This window comes from Drosophila willistoni, chromosome 3R (assembly GCF_018902025.1).
Source record: "Drosophila willistoni isolate 14030-0811.24 chromosome 3R, UCI_dwil_1.1, whole genome shotgun sequence".
In the NCBI taxonomy this organism is placed as follows: Eukaryota; Metazoa; Arthropoda; class Insecta; order Diptera; family Drosophilidae; genus Drosophila; species Drosophila willistoni.
The window spans coordinates 7,290,831-7,311,473 of NC_061086.1; the positions used below are offsets into that span (position 1 = coordinate 7,290,831).

Below are 20,643 nucleotides of genomic sequence, written 5' to 3' on the forward strand. Positions count from 1 at the left end.
ACCACGTTCGATGGCATTGTATTTATGAGATACCGCGAGCTACATTTGCTATCACCATCGCACACATCATGCCACATACATTTTGTATTTTAATGTCTTTATAAAAGGCAAAAGTTGTGTGTATGTTGCTGTGTGGATACATTCCACTGCCAAAGGGTCCACCATAGTGAAGGCTGGGGGAACAGGTCATGCAGGACATGCAAACAGCAGCAGCAGCCATTTCTAAATGCCATTTCATTATGGTTAAAGCCAAAGAACAACCAGCTAACCGGCTGAGTCATCTTTATGCAGCAAAGCTGCTCCCAAGAATCAGCATAAAGGTTGGCGTCGATGCGGTAGTGAGTGAGCAAGTGAGGTAGGGTCATGCCTGGCAACAAGTTGGTGTTTCTTATGTCTAGTTTCAGACATAAGCTCTTGGCATGCAAATGCATTTTTTATTTAGTTCTTGTTCTGTTTGTATGTGTTTGTAAATGATGCGTACATTCTTTGTGCTTGGTGTGTATGTAATGTTTATATATAATATATGGATGCATCCCAAACAAATTCATTTGCCAATTTCGTTGATAAACTTCAATAAAAGTAAAGGGAAAGGAGTCTAAAATTTGCATCTCCTAAGGAAACCAAACGAAGATTTTGATAAGAGTGGAATATATTTTAGATATATGTATATTTAAAGAAGATCCCGAAGATCCATTTGTTATTTTGTATAACTGTCGCATAACTAATTTACAACCAAATTCCGACAAAATAACGATAGCTCTCTAATATTTACATGTATTAGTTCAGGATTAGTTCAGATTTAAAATTATCGTGGTTCCACCAAGTCTAAGGCTTTCCTTATACCTTTTCTTATATTTTTTTCCTACAATGGCCCATCTTCTCCAACTTCTTTTTCAATAGAGTTGTATGCTTAAGTATAAGAAAATAAAGCCATAAAAATTTTCTACGTACAGATAAGTTCTAATCCGTGATAATGGGGTAAACCCAGTATAACTCAGCGTATGTAAACCAAAACACAAAAAATGAAAAGTGATTGCTCTACCTAAATGTAAAGCGTTTGGGTAGGTGGCAAGGTTGCGATCAGGTAACAGGGTCTCGTTAGATATCTATATACATACATATATGTACATACATACATACATACACATGTATATATTACCAACCCCAGTAAATCAGCCCGAGCTGGAACCGGACTCACTTGGGATCGCTGGTTCACAAACAGAGAGAGAGCAGATGTGGGCATATGTGGTTGGGAGAAAGAGAAGGCAAATCGGAGAGTATCTGTGTGTTTGGCTTCGGAGTGTGTGTCGGTTAGCAGTCTCGTGAATGAGTAAATTTTTGAAAAATTTAGTAGCGTTCAGAAGGTTTTTGAACGTCGTTGAGAGCAGCTGCAAAAATTTTATATACGGGTATGAGATAGAATAAATCTCAGCAGCAACTACTAAGCTGCTGCTGCTGCACACTTACAAACAAATACACACAAATAAAGAGAAGAGCACAGAATGCAATTTAACAAATGCAATTGCTAGCCAGGCCAGCTGAGGGCGCAGGCGTATATGTGTTTGCCCTCTCTCTCTCTCTTTCTCTCGCGTGTTCAATTGTGTATTTCGGGTGTTCATGTGCATTTGTGTATAATAGAAATCTGAAACAATGTTACAAATTTGCAATTAAGTGTAGAGTTTATAATAAACAACGACAGCTTCGAAAATTAATGGCCTGAAACGAACACAGCCGCGCTCAAACAAACAACAAATTAAAAAAGAAAACGAGTTTTGTATGTGTAAAAGTGGCAGACATAAATTTAAATATAACAAAAAAAAAAGTGCGAAAGGAGCAAAAGAATTACTCAAGTGTATGACAAGGGGTCGATCTCTGCTAGCAGTCAGGTTGCTAATCTTGGTAGCGCAAAAAAAGAAAAAAAGAAAAAACAACAATAAAATAAAACATGAAAAACGGCAGCAAACAGATACGATTCGACCTGATCGCTCTTATTCTCACCTTCTCCCTCGCTCTTTCACTATCTCTTGGGTCTCTGAATCTTACTCTTGCTCCCAAAAAGAAAATACCTTAAAACCAGTTTGTTTTTTTTTTTTTAATTTATTGTAAAAAAAAGGCAGCAGCAAAGAACTGAAGTTGAAAATGAAGTGCTCTCTCTGTGTATATATATATGTGTGTATCTGTGTATGTGTGTAAGTTTGTATGTGAGCGTGTTGAGATTCAATGCAGAAGCTGACTGCATTTAAAAGGAGTAGCTGCTGCTGCTGCGCAGATACAGATGCAGATACTTTTTGACTTTAATTGCTATTCACATGCGTGCGACAGAGACAACCATATATGTAAACTCGGCAAACCTGCGTATGCGTGTCTGTGTGCAGCAAAAAAGAAATATACCAAAATTCCCCCCCCAAAAAAAAAAAAATAAAGAAAAGAAACAATACGAAAAATTTGCATATAAACAAAAGAGTTTCAAAATGATTTTTTGTCTTTTTTTTGGGAACAGAGAAGAAGAACCTGATTCAGTTGGTCGTTCGATCAATCGGTATCCGTTAGTTTTGTTAGAGAGGATTTTTTAGCTTTTAAGTGAAGTGAAATTAATGCGTGGGTTGACAAAAAAAAAGCTGTACCGGTTCTGAGACAAAGATTCTTACAAAATTTCGTTTTTTTTTTTTGTGGTCTATTCTATGCGAGGAGGGCGGAGAGGGGTTTGGAAGGTTATTCAACCTATGCGAAGAGAGCTTAGAATAGATTAGATTAGATTGCACAACACACGAATGTATGTAAACTCAGATACATACATACACACACACATATGTACATACATAATCATGAAGATGTTGACGATGCCCAAACAGCACTTACTTAATTGTAAGTGCGGCTTGCTGGCGATAAGGCATAGACATAGACGTAGGCAGCGGAAATGTGTATAGTATGAACTAATTTGGAATATGTCATGCCTGTCCTAGATAACACACAAGGCAAACAAACACATACACAAATACAATCCCATATATTCTATTGCACTCCAATTTCACCATTCACCACTAAATTTTTATTTGTTTGCTCTTTCCCTTTACAGTTAGCTTGGTTGCAGCACCCAAACACCCAACAACATGGCGGTCTTTGGCATGGTCTCAGCTGTCTCCAGCTTCATTAAGATTCGCTATCTACTGGATAAGGCAGTTATCGATAATATGGTATTCCGTTGCCATTACAGGATTACAACAGCCATTTTATTTACCTGTTGCATTATCGTTACAGCAAACAATCTAATTGGTGAGTACATAAGTAACTGATAACTAACACCCACACCCATTTTTCAAGTTAGTGCATCCATACAAATTGTTAACTCTCGACTTTGCATCCATTTAGTGTTCAATAATTTTGGTGCAATCCTCCAATTCAAACATAAGAGAAAAATGTAGATCACCACAATGTGCAGTAGAAAACTCATTTACATTATGAATTAGCTTTCACAACAAATTTTGTATATCGAGAGACTCTGACACTCTGGCATTCACGTAGATCAGATTTCGGTTGAAATAATTGTATGAGTCATGTTATTTACCTCAATATATTCCAGCTTATTCATGTGTCAAGCTGAGCTAGATAAACTACCAACTGTGGAAAACTGAACGAACTTTTTTACAGGTTATCAATTTTCAATAAGTTGGTTTAGTAAATATGTCTAATGTTTTTTTTATTACAATATGATACTTTAAAATTTCATTATTGGCCAATTAGTTAGGATCAACTAGTTTTTATTAGGTTGGTGATACATTAAGATAACGACAATTTGTGACCAATCAATATTTGTGCATTAAAATAGACAAGCAAAAGAAAACAAATGCCAAACATTGACGATTATTTCTGGGAATTTCCCATCCTATCCCATGCTTGTCTTTGTCAAGCCCCCTCTTCTTTGTACTCCACTGTCTTTTGTTTACCCAAGCAGTCCGGTTTGGAAGATCTATGACAAAGGCGCACCCAAAAAGTTGTCTGATAAATGCAAGTTCTTCAATCTGAACCACACCCACAATTTAAAAGCATAAATAGACAATTTGTTCATTGTAGCGCAAGTAATGTAAGAGATTACCCTAATGGAGCACTTGACGATGATAAACGAGAAAAGGTTGAGAAATGCACTGCATTTATTTAATTTACTCGGACTGATATCTCAAATCTTACATTTTCATATGTATTGCAGGCGATCCCATTAGTTGCATCAACGATGGTTCCATACCCATGCATGTGATCAACACCTTTTGTTGGATTACATATACGTTTACGATACCCGGACAACAGCATAGAGAAATTGGCACGGATGTGGCTAGTCCGGGTCTGGGCAATGAATATGGCCAAGAGAAGCGTTATCACAGCTACTATCAATGGGTGCCATTTGTATTGTTCTTCCAGGTAAGTAACAACCAAACTCGGCAATAAGAAGGAGCATCTAATTCAAAGTATTTTCGTTGATTTTTTTCTTAAGGGTCTCATGTTTTATGTACCACATTGGATCTGGAAGAACATGGAGGATGGCAAAATACGAATGATAACGGATGGTTTGCGTGGCATGGTTACAGTGCCGGAAGATTATCGTAAGGATCGTCAGGATCGGATTATCAAATACTTTATGGATAGCCTCAACTCTCACAATGGATACTCCTTTGCTTACTTTTTCTGCGAGTTGCTCAATTTCGTTAATGTGATTGTGAATATTTTCATGGTGGATAAGTTTTTGGGCGGTGCTTTTATGTCCTATGGCACAGATGTGCTCAAATTCTCGAATATGGATCAGGATAAGCGTTACGATCCAATGATTGAAATATTTCCAAGGCTGACCAAATGCACATTCCGTAAATTTGGTCCAAGTGGTTCTATACAAAAGCACGATACACTTTGTGTCTTGGCCTTGAATATACTCAACGAGAAAATTTACATTTTCTTATGGTGAGTATAAAAATCTATTTACACAACAAATCTACAAATGTGCTAATTGTTTAATTTTATTTTCCTTTATTATCCTTAGGTTCTGGTTTATTATTCTTGCCGCTATTTCTGGTGTGGCTGTGATATATTCTCTGGTAGTGGTAATGATGCCCACCACCAGAGAGACCATCATCAAGCGCTCTTATCGTTCTGGTCAACGCAAGGATATCGCTGGACTAATTCGAAGACTGGAGGTAAAACTTAAAGATTGATTTTCAATTGACAATTTTGTAATAATCTTTGTTTTTTTTTTTAGATTGGAGATTTTCTGATTTTGCATTTCCTTAGCCAGAATCTAAGCACTCGATCATACAGCGATATGCTGCAACAGCTTTGCGGTTTACTTGGTGCTTCTCGTACACCCTCAGCTCCTTCGACTCTCGAAATGAATCCCATTAGTCATCCATCGATTTATCCGCCTGTGGAAAGCTATGGCGGCAAGGAAACGGAGACATAAATACATATCAACATGGATTAAAAAAGAAACAAAAAACCAACGAAAGCAACAGCAAAATAACAATTTCAATGATTTCTCAATAATATTTGTAGGCTGACAGAGACATAGCATGAGAGAGAAACACAGAGAGAGAGAGAGAAAGAGAGAGAGAGAGAGCATGAGAGGTTGAGACAAGAAAAAAATGTATCAAGAGAAGGTGTTTTGTAGGCTTTTTTCCATATGTCTATTTAATATTAAGACTGTTTTTTTTTGACAAAGTACACAAATTGAAGAATCTATAAATCATGATGCTATGCAATAATCCATTTAGCAAAATTGTTTTCCCTTGAGTAATTTAATAAAAAGTTTTTTGATAGGACCTAATAGTCCCTCCGATCAGGTGCAGATCGTTGAAGCCATACACACACACACAGAAGCGAAAAACAAATAGTACAGAGAGATAAAATTCGATGCGAGATTGAAAGGATACTATTAAATGACCGTGCAATTTTTGTAGGTTGGAAATTGTGAAAGACATATTATCCCACACAGATATATATATATGTAAAAAAGAAAAGACATATATGCTAATGCTCGTTAACTTTGATGCGCCATTTAAATATACATATATACAATTACAATTTAAGTTTAACAACTAGTTTGATAATTTGCTCTTAAAGGCGTGGTTTTATCAGCTCACGTACGGACACAAGCACGCTCTCGAAACGTTGATCTATATAGTAATCGAATAATACGGATTCACTTATAAATATATAACTCTATATATATACATATATAAATAAAATGCTCTCGCTATTTTTGTCCTAACGTTTAGTCTACAAATGTATGTAATTTTAAGGAATTTTGTTCATAACAAAATTATTGTGATTATTGCTAGAAAAGAACACATTTTACATAAAGAATTATAAAAAAAAAATTATGCAAGTTCAAAGTTGTAATAAATACTTCTTCTATACATAAACACATTATCGTATCAATTATTTTTGAGATGAAGTTCATATAATTTTAAAACTTTTATAGAATTCAAATAAGGCAGCAAACTTAATTTTAATTACCAAATCATCTTATTGCTATCTAATAATCCATACCGAGATTATCATATGCGTGAAAATCTCCCAAGTAAGTTACCTAAAAAAACATTTGCCTATTTTTTTCTCAAAAGTACATATTTCGATTCATATGAATAAGGAAAAATTTCATTTTGAACCGTTTTCGAAGATTCGAACTTTTGCCAAGGTTATTGTCAACAATACTTTGTTGCATGCTACTAAAACGTTGGCCATTGCGGAATATTTCGAAATGTTACATGTCGGTTTTTCAGTAGTTTGAAGGATTATTGGCAATTTTAACGCTGAGCCGTACAGCATCCGTCTAACAATGTCGCCGCTATTCCAGAAGGCATAGCGACATATCTCCGCCCAGTACATTTTTCTGGCGGAGATATGTCGCATTTTTAACGGCGAAAATATGTCGTTGTAAAACGTCGTCGTTGATAAAACGATATGTCGTTCTAAATCGCCGGTGATCTGCGCGGAGATATGTCGTTTCAAAACGTCATATCTTCGCCGTTAGAAAAACGACATATCTCCGCGCGAAACTATGTCGTTTCAGAACGACATATCCCGCGCGGAGATATGTCGTTTTTCTAACGGCGGAGATATGTCGTTACCCCTTCCAGAAGAAGCAATTGCTACAGCAATTTCGGACATGAGGAATGTCTTCCCAGTTCCACCTGGGGCATCCACAAAGAAAATATGATACCATTTCCATCATCAAGTACAGTACTCAGTGTATCATAGACTTCTCTCTGCTTAGGATTCAGCAGTGGTACATTCCTTTGAACTGATTGGATTAATTCATGTGGATCATATTCACGTTCAAGTTCCAATTAAATGCGCCATTCATTCCGCGATCTGACGCTGGCAATCCTAACATAACTAACAAACTGCCGCACATAAGGCAACACATATCTTCGATATTAATTCACCTCAAGATCGGGATTTCTTGAGCTGACACGAATCCGATTTAAAATGTCTTCCGACGTGTTATCTTTGTATTTGGGGCTGTTTTAAGGGGTTTTTCGGAAACCCCGGAAAGAATCAATAACTATGAAAATTGGTTCAGCAGATCTCGAGTTATAAATGGTCGAACAAACCCGACTTTGTTTTATGTATAAATAAATAGATAATAGAAGAAGATAATAGATACACAAATGGGATACAAATTTGACTTCCTTTCCGTGCAAAAACAGATATTTTTTCGCAAAACAGCCAAACTGTTTCCTTCTTTCTTACGCATGGACAATACCGCTGTAAAAAGGGACGAACAGGTATAAGTACCTATTTGGCGATGAAGTCTATGTAATTTTTATCCGATTTATATGAACAATATCTCATTCAACGGGAAATTGGATTCCACTATCTTTCTTAGTTTAAGTGTAGTTTTACTTTAGAATGAATTAGTGGCCAAAAAAGAGACCATTTTTTTTTGGGGCTCCCAAGGTCTTTTGTTATATTCTTTTTTTATTTTGCCAAGTCCAAATATATATATATATACAAATCGCATGAAATCAGAATTTAAGGTCAAAAAATTTATGTCTCAAATTTGTACATATGTACATATGTGTATGTATGTAGATGGGATTTAAAATGCGATTAAGATCAACTATCATTTTAAAACATAACCTTTTTTGATATATAAAACGGTGGAGACTGTTTAAAAATTGATTTAAAAGTTGAAATGAATGAAGTAAAGAGTTCTTAGTAACTCCCTTAAATAATTCCAATCTTGGTTCGAAGAGCCGGATCAATCAATTATTGTTGCTTCAATTTTATTGATCATTTTCGTATACCACATTATAATATTAAATATCTATATGCTTGTTGTGTAGATTTAGAAATTACTTACCGATTACCCCAATCAATTTTGGAAACAACAACCATTTGCAATTCTAGCGTCTGATCCTGTGTCATAGTGGCACTTAAAAGCTCCCGACGACTTTCCAATATGGAAAACATTACTTTGCGCAGTGTTTGAAATTTGTAAGTCTCCCGATCCTAAAGATATTTATACATATATCGAATTCAATTTAATAAGAGATTAATTTCCGCTTACCACAAAAAGACGTTTCCAAATCTCTGACCATTCACGCAAAACCTGAGTGCATTCGGCAACAACTGGATCAATTTTTGACAGATCCTTTATGTGTATATATGTCTTGGGGAAGATGCCAACTGACCGGGATTTGCGAGGACAGGAACCGCGATACCAATGTGTGCATTCCTCCACAATGTCCACAGAGTCTCCAACATCCAGCGGCAGTCCGAAACGTACTTCTCCATGCCAATTGTGTATGGCTAAATAGAAAATGGAAAAGCAAGAAGAAGGAGATGATGATGATGTTAGTTTTTAGAGTACAACCAGTTGCATTTATTGTCCATGACATTGCCACTGGGATGATGCCTGATGGCGCGCGGGCAATTAAAGAGCCCCCATGAGTACCAGTGGCCACTTGAGCATGCCATGAGTGGCAAAACAACAATAAATACTTCAACTATAAATAGGCAAATATACATATATACATGTGGGGTGTCTAGGGGCAGGAACAATAAGCGGCACTTGGTCACGCCAGCAATTGAACACTTTTCCTTGCAAAGCGCTAAAGCTAGAGTTGGTATATAAAGCTAGCTGGGTAGCACACATTATGCCAGGGAAGCTGCCGATAAGTCCGCATTTTCATGATATTACACAGAGAGAAATGGGTCCCTTTCTTTTATATATATTTTGAGAAATGGCGTCCAGTGTGCATCCAAAACAAAATTAACTTGTTTTTATAATCTTAGAGAACAAAATGTTCTTTCAATCGGATTTAGTTTAGGGGATCGTCATGCTTTTCTTGGGACTTTAATATACCCCTTTATCCTGCAGGGTAAAATAAAAGAAAAGGGACAAAATAAAAACACTGAAAAATAACTTTTTCTAATTGTTATTAAAGTATTTGGAGTAAAGCCTCGTAATTTTTTCCTCTCAGTGCATCAATTATAAATGCAAGACACATTCTGGAGTTGGGGCGACTGCGGCGCCGCAAACCGAGGCATTACGTATTATAGGCGGTTGGTGGGGGCGTGTGTGTGTTTGTGTGTGTATGTGTATATTTGAATGTCGGTGTATCTGTATATCTTCTCTCCGTTGAAAGACAAACGACCGAGCACAGTATGAGCATATCAACGAAAGGAGCTAATAAAACGCACGCCCAGACAGACAATCCAGTGTACACAACTGTGTGGGGAGGGAGGAGCTGGGGGTTGGAGTGGTGTGACAGAGGGGAATGTGAAATAAAATGCTTCAGTGCCATGAAAATGGGCAAACTGCTTCCTGTTGTTGCTTCTGGTGCTGTTTCTCCAGCTCTATCTATCTATATGGCTGCTGCAATTTGTTGTTGCTCCTCTTTTCGCGTGTGTGTGTGTGTGTGTGTGTGTGTGTGTGTATGTGCTTTATGGTTTTTGCTTTCTGTCTGGCATTATTATATGTATTGTACGACGACATCTTTCTACTCCTCTAGAGAAAGAGAAAGAGAGCGGATTTCACTTTGACTAAAGCTGGTTTGAACTACTACAAGTTGAGAGACTAAATCTAAAGCTGAATTTAAATTTCAGATGTTAAATAGTAAAAATCATATAATTTAAATGCCAGTTGAGAGATCTCAGACTCGGGCCACTTGAGTTGGGTTGGCGTTGGTAAACACTCCAGCAAACACACCCGGAGAACACACACACACACACACACACACATTCCCCAGTAGAGCAGGCAAAATGCCAGGCAAATAGCGCACTATTTAGGTCAGTCACATTAGGCCGGCAAGGAGGAGGCAGGCGTCGGCCTGGTAAGCATATTCTCGCATGCCAATCCCAACACCATCCACTTCTCCACCACCACCACATCTCATCTCATTCATTTTTTATCCATCTCCATCCGGCGCCACGAATATAATTCTAATGAACATTTAGCTAGACTTGGAATAGTTAGCTCTTAATGAAATTGTTTTTCGAGTTGCGCTTCTTAATTACTTTCTTTTGCCACAACACATATGATGGATGAATGTAATAACAAAATGGCTTTCTCTTCAAAAGGGTTTATATCATTACAACTGTCTCTCTCTCTCTCCGTTTTTGTGACTATCTCATTCACCCTACAAGTCCGCAATGTCAACAAACGTATTTAAATAAAAAAGTCGTTAAGGCAAGTGGATGGCAAAAAAAAAAAAATAATAATAATGAAACAGAAAAAAGAGATAGAAAGGGAAAGAACGAAAAAATAAAAAGAAAGCCACGAGAGAGATAGAGAACGACAGGCGACAGGCGGAAAATAATTTTAAATTAAATGAAAGGGCTATTCGTACCATGGCACAACAGACACAAAGCGCCTGACGGGGCCGGTGGAGTCATGGACAGAATTGTCCCAACTGCACTTCACAAAGGAGCGTATCTTCTCTTCACACTTGACCTCCCCGAACCACCTTAGACAGTAACACAAGTGCCCAAGGTGTGCCTTGTTGGTGTGAGATCCTTAAGAATTTAATTAATTAATTGTGTAATGGCAAACAATGTGAACTAGGGGCGTGACACAAAGGCTCGATGGCACTCACGGAGGCGAAATGGAAAGTTGTCGTAGACTAAGAGAGGGTAATCCGACTAACTGGGTCAAGTTACATTTGTTTGGGGTAAACAAAGTCTAAATATTAAGCCCTTTTCTCTTCAAACATATCGTAAGGCAAGAAAAATCGTCTTTGATTTAAGGTATAACTAGCTCAAAAACCAACTAACGGCTAAATTATAGTAAACTTAAAAAACAAAAAACAAAAAAACACAAATTTTATTTACCAAACAAATATATAGTAATATATTTACATAGGCTAAGTGGACTTAAATGTCATATCAGCTTAAATTAGCCTAAAAACATTTAAATATCTCCACCTCTTGCTGTATAAGCAGAAAGACTTTTTATCTATAAACTGACCGATTTACCCAAGTGTTTACATTGAAAAGTGACCGATAACTCAAGTCCACTCAATGTCAAGCAAAGCAGCCCCAAGAAGAATGTTATTATAAACAAAACAAAAAATGTTTCCTGTTCTTTATGTGTTCCATGCATACATATATTTAAACATCGGATTTACTTTTTACTTTTTTGGGTAAATGAAATCAAAGTATTTTACTCATTCCTACAGATATGATACCTTGAACTTCGTTGTAAGATCTCTAATTAGTAAAACGTATAAAAACTAAAAATCTAGGGGATTCCGAAGCTATAGAAAAAACTAAAAAAAGCTAATAAGTCAATATTGTCAAATATTTTCTTTGGTTTAAACTTTAATTATGCTTTTACGAATTGTTTTTATACCATACACCCATAGGGTGAAATGGTATATTAAAGTCGCCAAAATGTATGTAACAGGCAGAAGGAAGCATCTCCGACCCCACAAAGTATATATATTCTTGATCAGGATCAACAACCGAGTCGATCTAGTCATGTCCGTCTGTCCGTCTGTCCGTGCGTCCGTCTGTCCGTATGAACACCTAGATCTCGGAGACTGTAAGAGCTAGAGCCACCAAATTTGGTATGTACACTCGTGTAGTATGTAGAGTGATCAAGTTTATTTCAAATTTTTGCCACGCCCCTTTCCGCCCCCGCAATTTAAAAAAAACGTTTATCTCAAAAACTATTCCAGCTAAAGACACCATATTTGGTATGTATATTCGTTTATTAAATGCACACATTTTGTATATATAAAAATTTTGCCACGCCCTTTTCCGCCCCCGTAATTTGAAAAACTTGATTATCTCCCGTATTTTTTTACCTTATGCAATCAAATTTGGCACACTTAAATTTAATACTAATATCTAGCAAAATAACAAATTGGACAAAAAACAGTCGAGTTATGCATATAAACGTTTTTCCATAAGGCCGGAGTTGGCCGTTGGCTGATGATCGCGCTAGGGTGCTCGTATGATTGAGTGAGCGAGATATTAAGATATGCTTGTGAAAAGCATGTGAAAATGCATTTGTTTAATAAAGTTGAAATATTTGCTTTACTGGTGTATGGTATACCTAAGTCGGCGAGACGACTTACTTACTTCATTTTTTTTTCATTTGAAATATATGTATATATGAAATACTAAAGTAAGAAGTTATGAGGTAAAGTTTAAGTACATGAAACACTTTTGGTCCCACATTCAGAATTTAAAAAATTTTTGTTTTATTTTTTTTAAATTTTGAATGAATGATTTTGTTTCTTTGATTTGTTCTTTAATCAATTAAAAAAAGAAGCATGATTTTTATTAGAAGACCAACATGAAAGAGTTATTACTCTTTCGGTTTTCAAATGGGTATATTTTTAAAAGGGGCCCGAAAAACAAGTTAAAATTAAAATTTATTGTCTTCAATGTTCAAATTGGGTCAAAATAAATTTGTTTAAAACTATCAAGTCCTTTTAACCAACTAAGGCAGGAAGCACGGCCTAGATGTCAATTATATATGTATTTGTGTGTGACTGTGTGTGTGTGTGTGTGCCTGTCATTAACATCCCTGTCTAAAATCAAAGAGTTGAATGCAAAATGATAGACAGAAACTTGTTCTGAACAGCAAAACGAGAAACTATCAACTAATCAGTTTAAAACAATGCTCAGCATTTTTCTTCATCCATTCCACTCGATTGACAAGCAGTGACATTACTATACTATATGGACGATATATAATCTATATATATGTACATACATACATATGCATGTGGTTGTACGTGTAATCATGTTGATGAGGCATGCAATGAGAATATTTGCTTATTATATGCATTTCAGTTGCTCTTTTCCTCTCTCTTTCTATCTCTCTCTCTCTGTATAATTAAATGCATTGCACATGCCAGTCAGTCAATTGAAAGCTTTTCATTTGCTTAAATTTACATATATTTTGTTGTAATTTTTGCTTATTTAAATGATCAATCAGAGATGTAAAATCAACAATGACAAACATTTGCGGTCCTTAAATATACAGAACCACCCAAAAAACCATCAATAAACGTCAATTGTTTGACCATAGAATGTCGATTCCCGTTTACAACGGAAGCGGCATATATAAATAATTGTTAATTATTAATATTTACACAGAGTATTCAATTCTTGATTTGAGTTGTGTGCGTTTGTTTGTATGCGTGTGGGTGTGTGTTTGTGTATAGACAGGTAAAAGTGATTGGTTGAGTTGTCTTATCTGATTACATTTATCAGAGACAATAGGGCGTCTCTTTAATCGACTGATAACTTAGTACAAGTCGGGTGTATTAGTTTCTCGTTATCCTGTTTTCTTTTGTGTTTAATAACAAGTTTTAATTACATTTACAAGATATACATATATATATATACATATGCATGTACATATATGGGCAGATTATCTTGCAAAGCATTTTCTAATTGAAAGGATTATTATTTATATTATAGCTAACGGCTTTGTGCATTTAATTCTATCGAGAGTAATTTATAATTTTAGTTCAAAAAGTCCAAAATGGTTTAAAAAAAATGATTTTAAACAGTCTTCTATTAGGGCATATTGATTTCGGCGTGTTTATCGTAACTTCCGGAATGCTTACAATATTTCCCGTGCATAAATTATTAAAAACCATCTGGCAAATGTGCTATATGGCCGATTATCGATAGTGCTTACCCCAAACTGGGAAGTTCTGTGATAAATTCAAGTGCGTGTATGTGCGTAGTTAATCATAGAGCACCCCCTTCCTCACCCCCCTCTATCGCTCTCTTTCTCTCTCTTTACTACAAATGGTAATTCATAAATAAATCGTTTAAGACGAGCAACGAATCAACGGGGCAACTGCCGAAATGAACACACAACTCACAAAAAGTTGCCGCCAAGCATATTAAACAATGAAGATGAATCAATTTTATGCACACTCATGAGAGTGTGTGTGTTTGTGTGTTTGCGGGGGAGAGAAGTAATGTACATATGTATGTGTTGTGAGTTTGTAAAAAAAAGGAAGGAAGCGCTGCATACATTTTTGTTCCATTGGCCAAATGCATAAAATGAATATTAAATTAAAGTTGAAACTACAAAATTATTGCCCAAGCAGCAAAGAGGCAACGGCATCAACAACGACAACGGAATTCGCTGGAAAAGGCAGACCGGCAACTTCCGGTCGACGAGCCCAACCGTCCAGTTTGTGAAGGCAGACAGAGGCTGCCTTTGCTTTTAGTTCTTTGGTTTTTTTTTCATTTTGCCAAAAAGTTTCTACTGATTGTGAGTTCAGCACATAGTTTTCAAAATTGTTCGGCCCGCATGGAAACCCTGGAGACCCCGTCTAGTTCTTCATCTTCTTTTAGGCAGGGTTGTCGCATGGAGTGTTCAGTCAACTGGCAGGGCAATTCAAAAACAACAAAAATGAATAATTGCTTGGACAAAGAATGGCACTGGCACTGGCACTGGGAACAACTGAATGAAGTCATTGGCCCAAAGAGCAGACGCCCAGCACGTGGCGAAGGCTGCTGTTGCACCACCCATCTCCCCCTAACTCAACCCGGCACTTTCAATTCAATTCATCACTGGGCATTGTGCAAGGTTAGGGCGTTGGCTTTTTACGGCGCTAATGAAGCTAGCAAAGACTTCCCGATGGTCGACTGGTGATGTTTGAATGATTGACTGACTGCTTGGATGGCACCGCAGTCTGATTGATTCTTGTAAACTTTGACCGATTCTCTTGGCATTCAGAAAGGAGAACCAAACATGAAATGTAGAGCAAAAACAACAATGACAGCTTCAACTAAAAGCTGCAGCAGGCATAATCTTATGGATATTGCAACAAATTAAATATACTCTTTAAAAAATGAGGGAAAAAAGTAAAGAAGCCCAAATATACAGACAGAAATAGGCAACACAACTATTTCTTTGGTATATTGACTAGTAGTTAATTATTTAATAAATTTAAGATGAATCTAACGCTTAGAATTTTAGAAAGTTAATGCATTTGTCACATACTTTTTATAACATTTTTACAACCGCAACGTAACTTATGTTTAAAAAAAAATACATTAATTAATTCTCTAACCTAAAATCAATTTAATTGTATAAATTAATGCATAAAATTTGCTATTGTTAGGGTATCAACCACACGAACAATCTGACAATGAATGAATGAAAAACTTGAAATAGCATCTGTAAACAGCTGCCATCCATGCCGACGCCCCCAACCTGCCGCCCTCCCCCTCCCATCCTCCTCCCGCTACCTTAAGCTCACTCATGACAGCAATTTGTTAAGCGCTGCTATTAAAGCGGAAAGTGTGACGAATACAATAAATGATAATGTAAAAAGAAAATCAGTAAAGAAATTGCCAAGAGAAATACTATATACACAAACATATGTCTTAATTTCTTATCAAAATAAAATTCAAACAATATAAAACTAAGTAGAATAAGGTTGTTAAAAGAAAAACTTGGCCATTTTTTTGCATATATACAGTGGCGGCGACGTTATGACGATTTTATGACGTTTTCTTTGTTGATTTTAGGTCTGATTTTCTCGAATCCTAAGAAATTTGTTGGTTATTGCATTAAAATGATAAACCGTAAAAATGGTTTATTCCGTTTTTTGCATTTGAACAAAGAAAACTCAGTTTTTGAGTGGTCAAATATTTAAGACGTTTTTGCCAAAATCTTAAATATTACAGAGTATGAACTCTTTGAAGGAGTTGTATATCTAGCAAAACTTCGATTGGAGCCAACTGAAAATCTGAATTTTGTATGGAAGTTTTTTGTCCTTTGGACAAGTTTATTTTCCGACAATAATTTGTACTAAAGTACTTTTTTCCTTGAACTTCAAAAGAAAGTGAAGTGAAATTTCCTGTCGAATGGCATATTTCATATTCATTAAAATTAGATACTTTTTATCGCCTATCAATCAGGGGCATTTTTTGGTTAGTTTACCCAAGCATTTAGTAAAGGAAAATCAGGTAGAAGGTAAGGGAAAATCAGGTAAGGGAAAATCGTTTGATTTATATCGAAATTTAGCCAATTTCATAGGCAAAGTCCCGGTTTAGGGGGAGAAGTTTCCTAGTTTCACACCCTGAGGATCCGCCACTGTATCTACTTAACCCGGTTGAAACCTATAATTGTAAGTATTTTTCTCTTTGTAATATCGAGTCACTTGGATTTACCAAAATGCCACACTCCATTTATTTTGTGCATAATCCAGTAGATTCTTAGTAAACCCTCTGAAATTTCATTATGAAGGGTAACCGTAACTCCATTGAGTAAAAAATATAACACAAAATATTGGACCCACAAAAATTTTTAACGATAAACTTTGTTTACTTTTAAATGTCGAGCAGATTACTAGACCGCTGTATAATATATCAGTTTTCTTTTAGTTAGTGTATACAAACTGCGATGCATTCGATATTTGTATTTATAATTACAAAAGCATTTCAATTGGCAACACACTTGAAGCAGGCAGCAAAGTCAATTGGCAAGACTGGCGGGCCAACAAGTAAATGGTATGGGGTGGTGTTAGGGGTGGGGAGGAGGACGATGTCAAAAGCAAATTAAGAAAAGAGAAAGATATACATACATATGTATACTTATACATAGGTCGGAAAATCACAACGTGAGACAACAACACAACAAAAAATTGAAAATCTCTTTGAATGAAATACAAAGTATAAAAATAAGTAGAAAAATCCGCAGCCACCACCACATCCTACCTAAGGCAAGGGGTGGTTGTGGGTGGGGTTGGGTGGTTGTATATTTTGGATTTGGGATGCCTTGTCGGCGTTTCGCGGAAAAAATGGTGAATCAACACACACAACACACACACACACACACACACAAAGACAGACAGATGTCGGTATATATTAATGTGAACGTGCACGTGACGCACGGACCCCCGCGCATTACCGGTTCCTCCTCCTCCACACTTCCTTATAGCTGGGTCGTGTGCTTTTGTGGGGTTGGCTCTTTTAGAGGGGGACAGACAATGCATATACATACATACATACATGTACATATACGGAATCGCTTAGCTTAAAATTTGATTCTGTTTCTGTTTTTATCTTCGTACTTACCAACTCCATATTTGTTATTTGATGGTATCCACATTTTTGGAGCTTTCTTTCGGTTCGTTTTGTTTCAAATCCAATATTTGCAATATTGCCGGACGCCGGCCACTCCCTTCTTGCCGGGTCTCCTGATCGAAATTATTTTTTTTACCTTTTATAGGGGAAATTTCAATGACAATAGTCCACACACTTTTGCATTATATTATTTTTGCAACATTGAAAACTGAACTTTCGCTTTTTTTGTTGTTCACTTTTACACACACAGAGAGATAGAGAGAGGGAGAGAACGAGAGATGCAGGTGCAATAAGACTATAAGTTGCACTTGTCGCCCGTTTGATTATCTATCTTTATCTTGCACACATCTTCATCTTGCCACTTGAAAGTGCCAAAATATTAAAGTGGTTGTTGTTGATTTTTTTTTTTTGCTTTTGTTGCCTTTGTTTGCACAAACAAGAAAATCAATATGATTTCATTTTGGGAATTCCTCCCTGTTTCACTACTTTCTTTCTTAACGCACTTTATTTAATTTACGCCATTTCCTTTCTTCCTGCGAATAGTTCATTTTTAATATTCTCCTTTGTTGATTGGACTATTTGCGTTTTTATTAAATTGTTTTTACTGCCATATTCCAATTGAGTCCGCGCAATCGACAATTACGAATGTAAACAAAATCGACACTTTTGTTTTTTTTTGGTTGAAGCAAATCGGTGACAAAATTAGCACATTAATTAATAGTGAAAGAAATATACGATATCAAGTCTCATTATCTTAATTATTCCAAAATTTTCGAACTTTTAAAATATCCGTCCGCACAACCGTTCGCAATGAAAACAAAAACAACAATAACAACAACAAAGTGTTACCAGCTCTTCTGAAAATGTAAAATCCCACATTTAGTGTGACCAGTTGTACAAATTTCTTTAGAAATCGATAGCCGCACAATCGATTTACAGTGGGTCGAAAAGGGCGGGAGTATAAAACCAAATAGTTTACAGCACTGCAATATGTTCAGTAAAATTGATCAATTTTATTTCTTGCACAGATTTTTACTTTTTAAAAATTAAAGTTAAAAACAAAAAAGTTGAGTTAAAGTAAATTAAACTACAGTGAAACCTCGATATAACGAATCTGAGGGGGATCGCAAAATTATTCGTTATATCTATTGATTCGCTATAGGTACTGAAATGTAAAACCTTAGTCCTTTCAAGGGACTTAACAAAAAATTCGTTATATTGGGTTTTTCGTTATAACGAAGTTCGTTATATCGAGGTTTCACTGTATATTCCTTAGTAAAATTTTGCCAGTGCTTTTCCCAAAAAATTGGGTGAATAAAAACGCGCGCGGTTTTGGCCTGATTTTTGTTTTGAGGAAATTACGCTTATGCCATATGCATATATCGCCGATATATAGAAACTTAAAGCATTTATTCTATTATTTTATATAATTTTTAAAGATTCTAAAGATGTTCAATTAAAACAATTCTTTAAAAAACTCTGGCTAAAACATTGAGATTTTTTGGCGGCAAAACAATTTTACTTTCTGACAACACTGATCAGACGACGATAAAGACATGCGTTGTCATTCACCTGCTATCAGTAATATATATACAACCACTAGTTAGTCTGATTGATAGTAATACCGAAACATCTAGTTACTTAAAGCAGGTCAAAGTGCTGGTTTATTTTAGGAATATATTTTAACATTGAAATGGCAGCTAAACGTTTGGATGCCATAATTTTTGGAGCTACAGGATTCACTGGCAAATATACCGTTTTCGAAGCGGTGTCAGTCCTTAAAGGCCTAAGTTGGGGCATAGCCGGACGTAACCATGAGAAGCTGCAAGGCGTACTTAAGGAAATGGGGGACAAGGCCAAAACAGATCTGTCGCAAACGCCCATCATCATAGCAGACGTGAACAATGAGAGTTCTTTGCTGGAAATGGCCAAACGTTGCCGCATTGTTGTCAACACTGCCGGACCCTATCGTTTTTATGGCGAGAAGGTTGTCAAGGCGTGCATTGAGGCCGGAACACACCATGTGGACGTGAGTGGAGAACCGCAATATATGGAAACCATGCAACTCAAGTACAACTATAAAGCCAAAGAGAAGGGTGTCTACGTCATAAGTGCGTGTGGCTTTGACTCCATTCCCGCCGATATGGGTGTTCAATTTATCGAAAAGAATTTCGATGGAGTGGTGAACTCTGTGGAATCTTTTGTTCATATGGGAGTCAAGGGTGGAACCAAAGGACTGGGTCGTGCATCTCTAAACACGGGAACTTGGGAAAGTGCCGTCCATGCCATTGCCAATCGTAGCGAAAGTCAGGCTATACGCCGCGAACTGTTTCCGGATCGTCTGCCAGACTTCTCTCCAAAACTAAAGGCACGTCCTCCGTTTTCTCGTTCTACGGAAGTGGATAAAGTGCTCCTGCCCTTCCCGGAAACGGATCGCTCAGTGATCATGCGAACACAACGCTACCTCTATGAGCATGATAAGAAGCGACCTGTCCAAATGCAGGCTTATTTAACTCTCCCTTCAAGGTTAGCTGCCAGTGTTGTGGTTTTTGTGGCCCTTATCGTTGGAATATTCGCCAAGTTCGAGTTTGGCCGTCAGTTGCTGCTTAAATATCCCAGCTTCTTTTCTGGTGGGATGGCATCACGCACCGGTCCCAGTCAAGCGCGTATGGAACGTTCCTTCTTCAAGATGACCATGAAAGCAAGAGGATGGCCAAAATCCGATCGATTGGCAGAGGTTACCGATCAATATACCAGCCCACCCACTAAGGAATTGACGGTGCGTGTAACCGGTCCCAATCCTGGCTATGGCTCAACCTGTGTGGCACTCCTATCTACGGCTCGGACAATTCTCCTAGAAAGCGACAAGATGCCCGATACTGGTGGTGTTTTGCCACCGGGTGCCGCATTCGCTAAAACAAGTCTGATCAGTGAACTAGAAAAGCACGAACATGGCATTAAGTTTGAAATTGTAGCTAATAAGTAATTCGCGTTATTTATTTATTGTGGAGAAATCTTTTAAAACTGTAATAAATTTATGTGCTAGGTTTGAAAATGCTTGGCGGTTTCATCAGCTGT

The 20,643-nt window shown here is 36.8% G+C and overlaps 3 protein-coding genes across 4 annotated transcripts in view; 2 read left to right on the forward strand and 1 right to left on the reverse strand.

Annotated features, from left to right (window-relative positions):
* Positions 1–18,382, reverse strand: part of LOC6650385 (dedicator of cytokinesis protein 3) — a 28,785-nt gene extending 10,403 nt beyond the window's left edge. For both annotated transcript variants that reach the window (XM_023180834.2, XM_002073112.4), the window contains exons 1-3: positions 17,557–18,382; positions 8,558–8,799; positions 8,351–8,499 (exon numbers count right to left, since the gene is read on the reverse strand). In XM_023180834.2, the coding sequence (XP_023036602.1) occupies positions 8,351–8,499; positions 8,558–8,799; positions 17,557–17,590 (425 nt within the window). In that variant the 5' untranslated portion in view covers positions 17,591–18,382. The remainder of the gene's footprint in view (positions 1–8,350; positions 8,500–8,557; positions 8,800–17,556) is intronic.
* Positions 1,354–6,404, forward strand: LOC6650386 (innexin inx3). The gene is made up of 6 exons (XM_002073113.4): positions 1,354–1,409; positions 3,077–3,273; positions 4,205–4,413; positions 4,487–4,947; positions 5,027–5,180; positions 5,243–6,404. Exons 2-6 carry the CDS (start codon positions 3,111–3,113, stop codon positions 5,441–5,443), a joined length of 1,188 nt encoding a protein of 395 aa, XP_002073149.1. The 5' UTR covers positions 1,354–1,409; positions 3,077–3,110; the 3' UTR covers positions 5,444–6,404.
* Positions 18,383–19,101: 719 nt separating the features above from the next.
* On the forward strand, positions 19,102–20,620 carry LOC6650387 (saccharopine dehydrogenase-like oxidoreductase). Its single transcript, XM_002073114.4, has one exon. It carries the CDS (start codon positions 19,259–19,261, stop codon positions 20,549–20,551), a length of 1,293 nt encoding a protein of 430 aa, XP_002073150.1. The 5' UTR covers positions 19,102–19,258; the 3' UTR covers positions 20,552–20,620.
* Positions 20,621–20,643: the final 23 nt, after the last annotated feature.

Bases quoted from the DNA above. Each gene is read 5' to 3' on its own strand.
- LOC6650386 (XM_002073113.4), top strand. From the start codon at position 3,111: ATGGCGGTCTTTGGCATGGTCTCAGCTGTCTCCAGCTTCATTAAGATT. The intron at 3,274-4,204 runs GTGAGTACATAA...TATGTATTGCAG, and splicing joins TACAGCAAACAATCTAATTG to GCGATCCCATTAGTTGCATC. The intron at 4,414-4,486 runs GTAAGTAACAAC...TTTTTTCTTAAG, and splicing joins CATTTGTATTGTTCTTCCAG to GGTCTCATGTTTTATGTACC.
- LOC6650387 (XM_002073114.4), top strand. From the start codon at position 19,259: ATGGCAGCTAAACGTTTGGATGCCATAATTTTTGGAGCTACAGGATTC.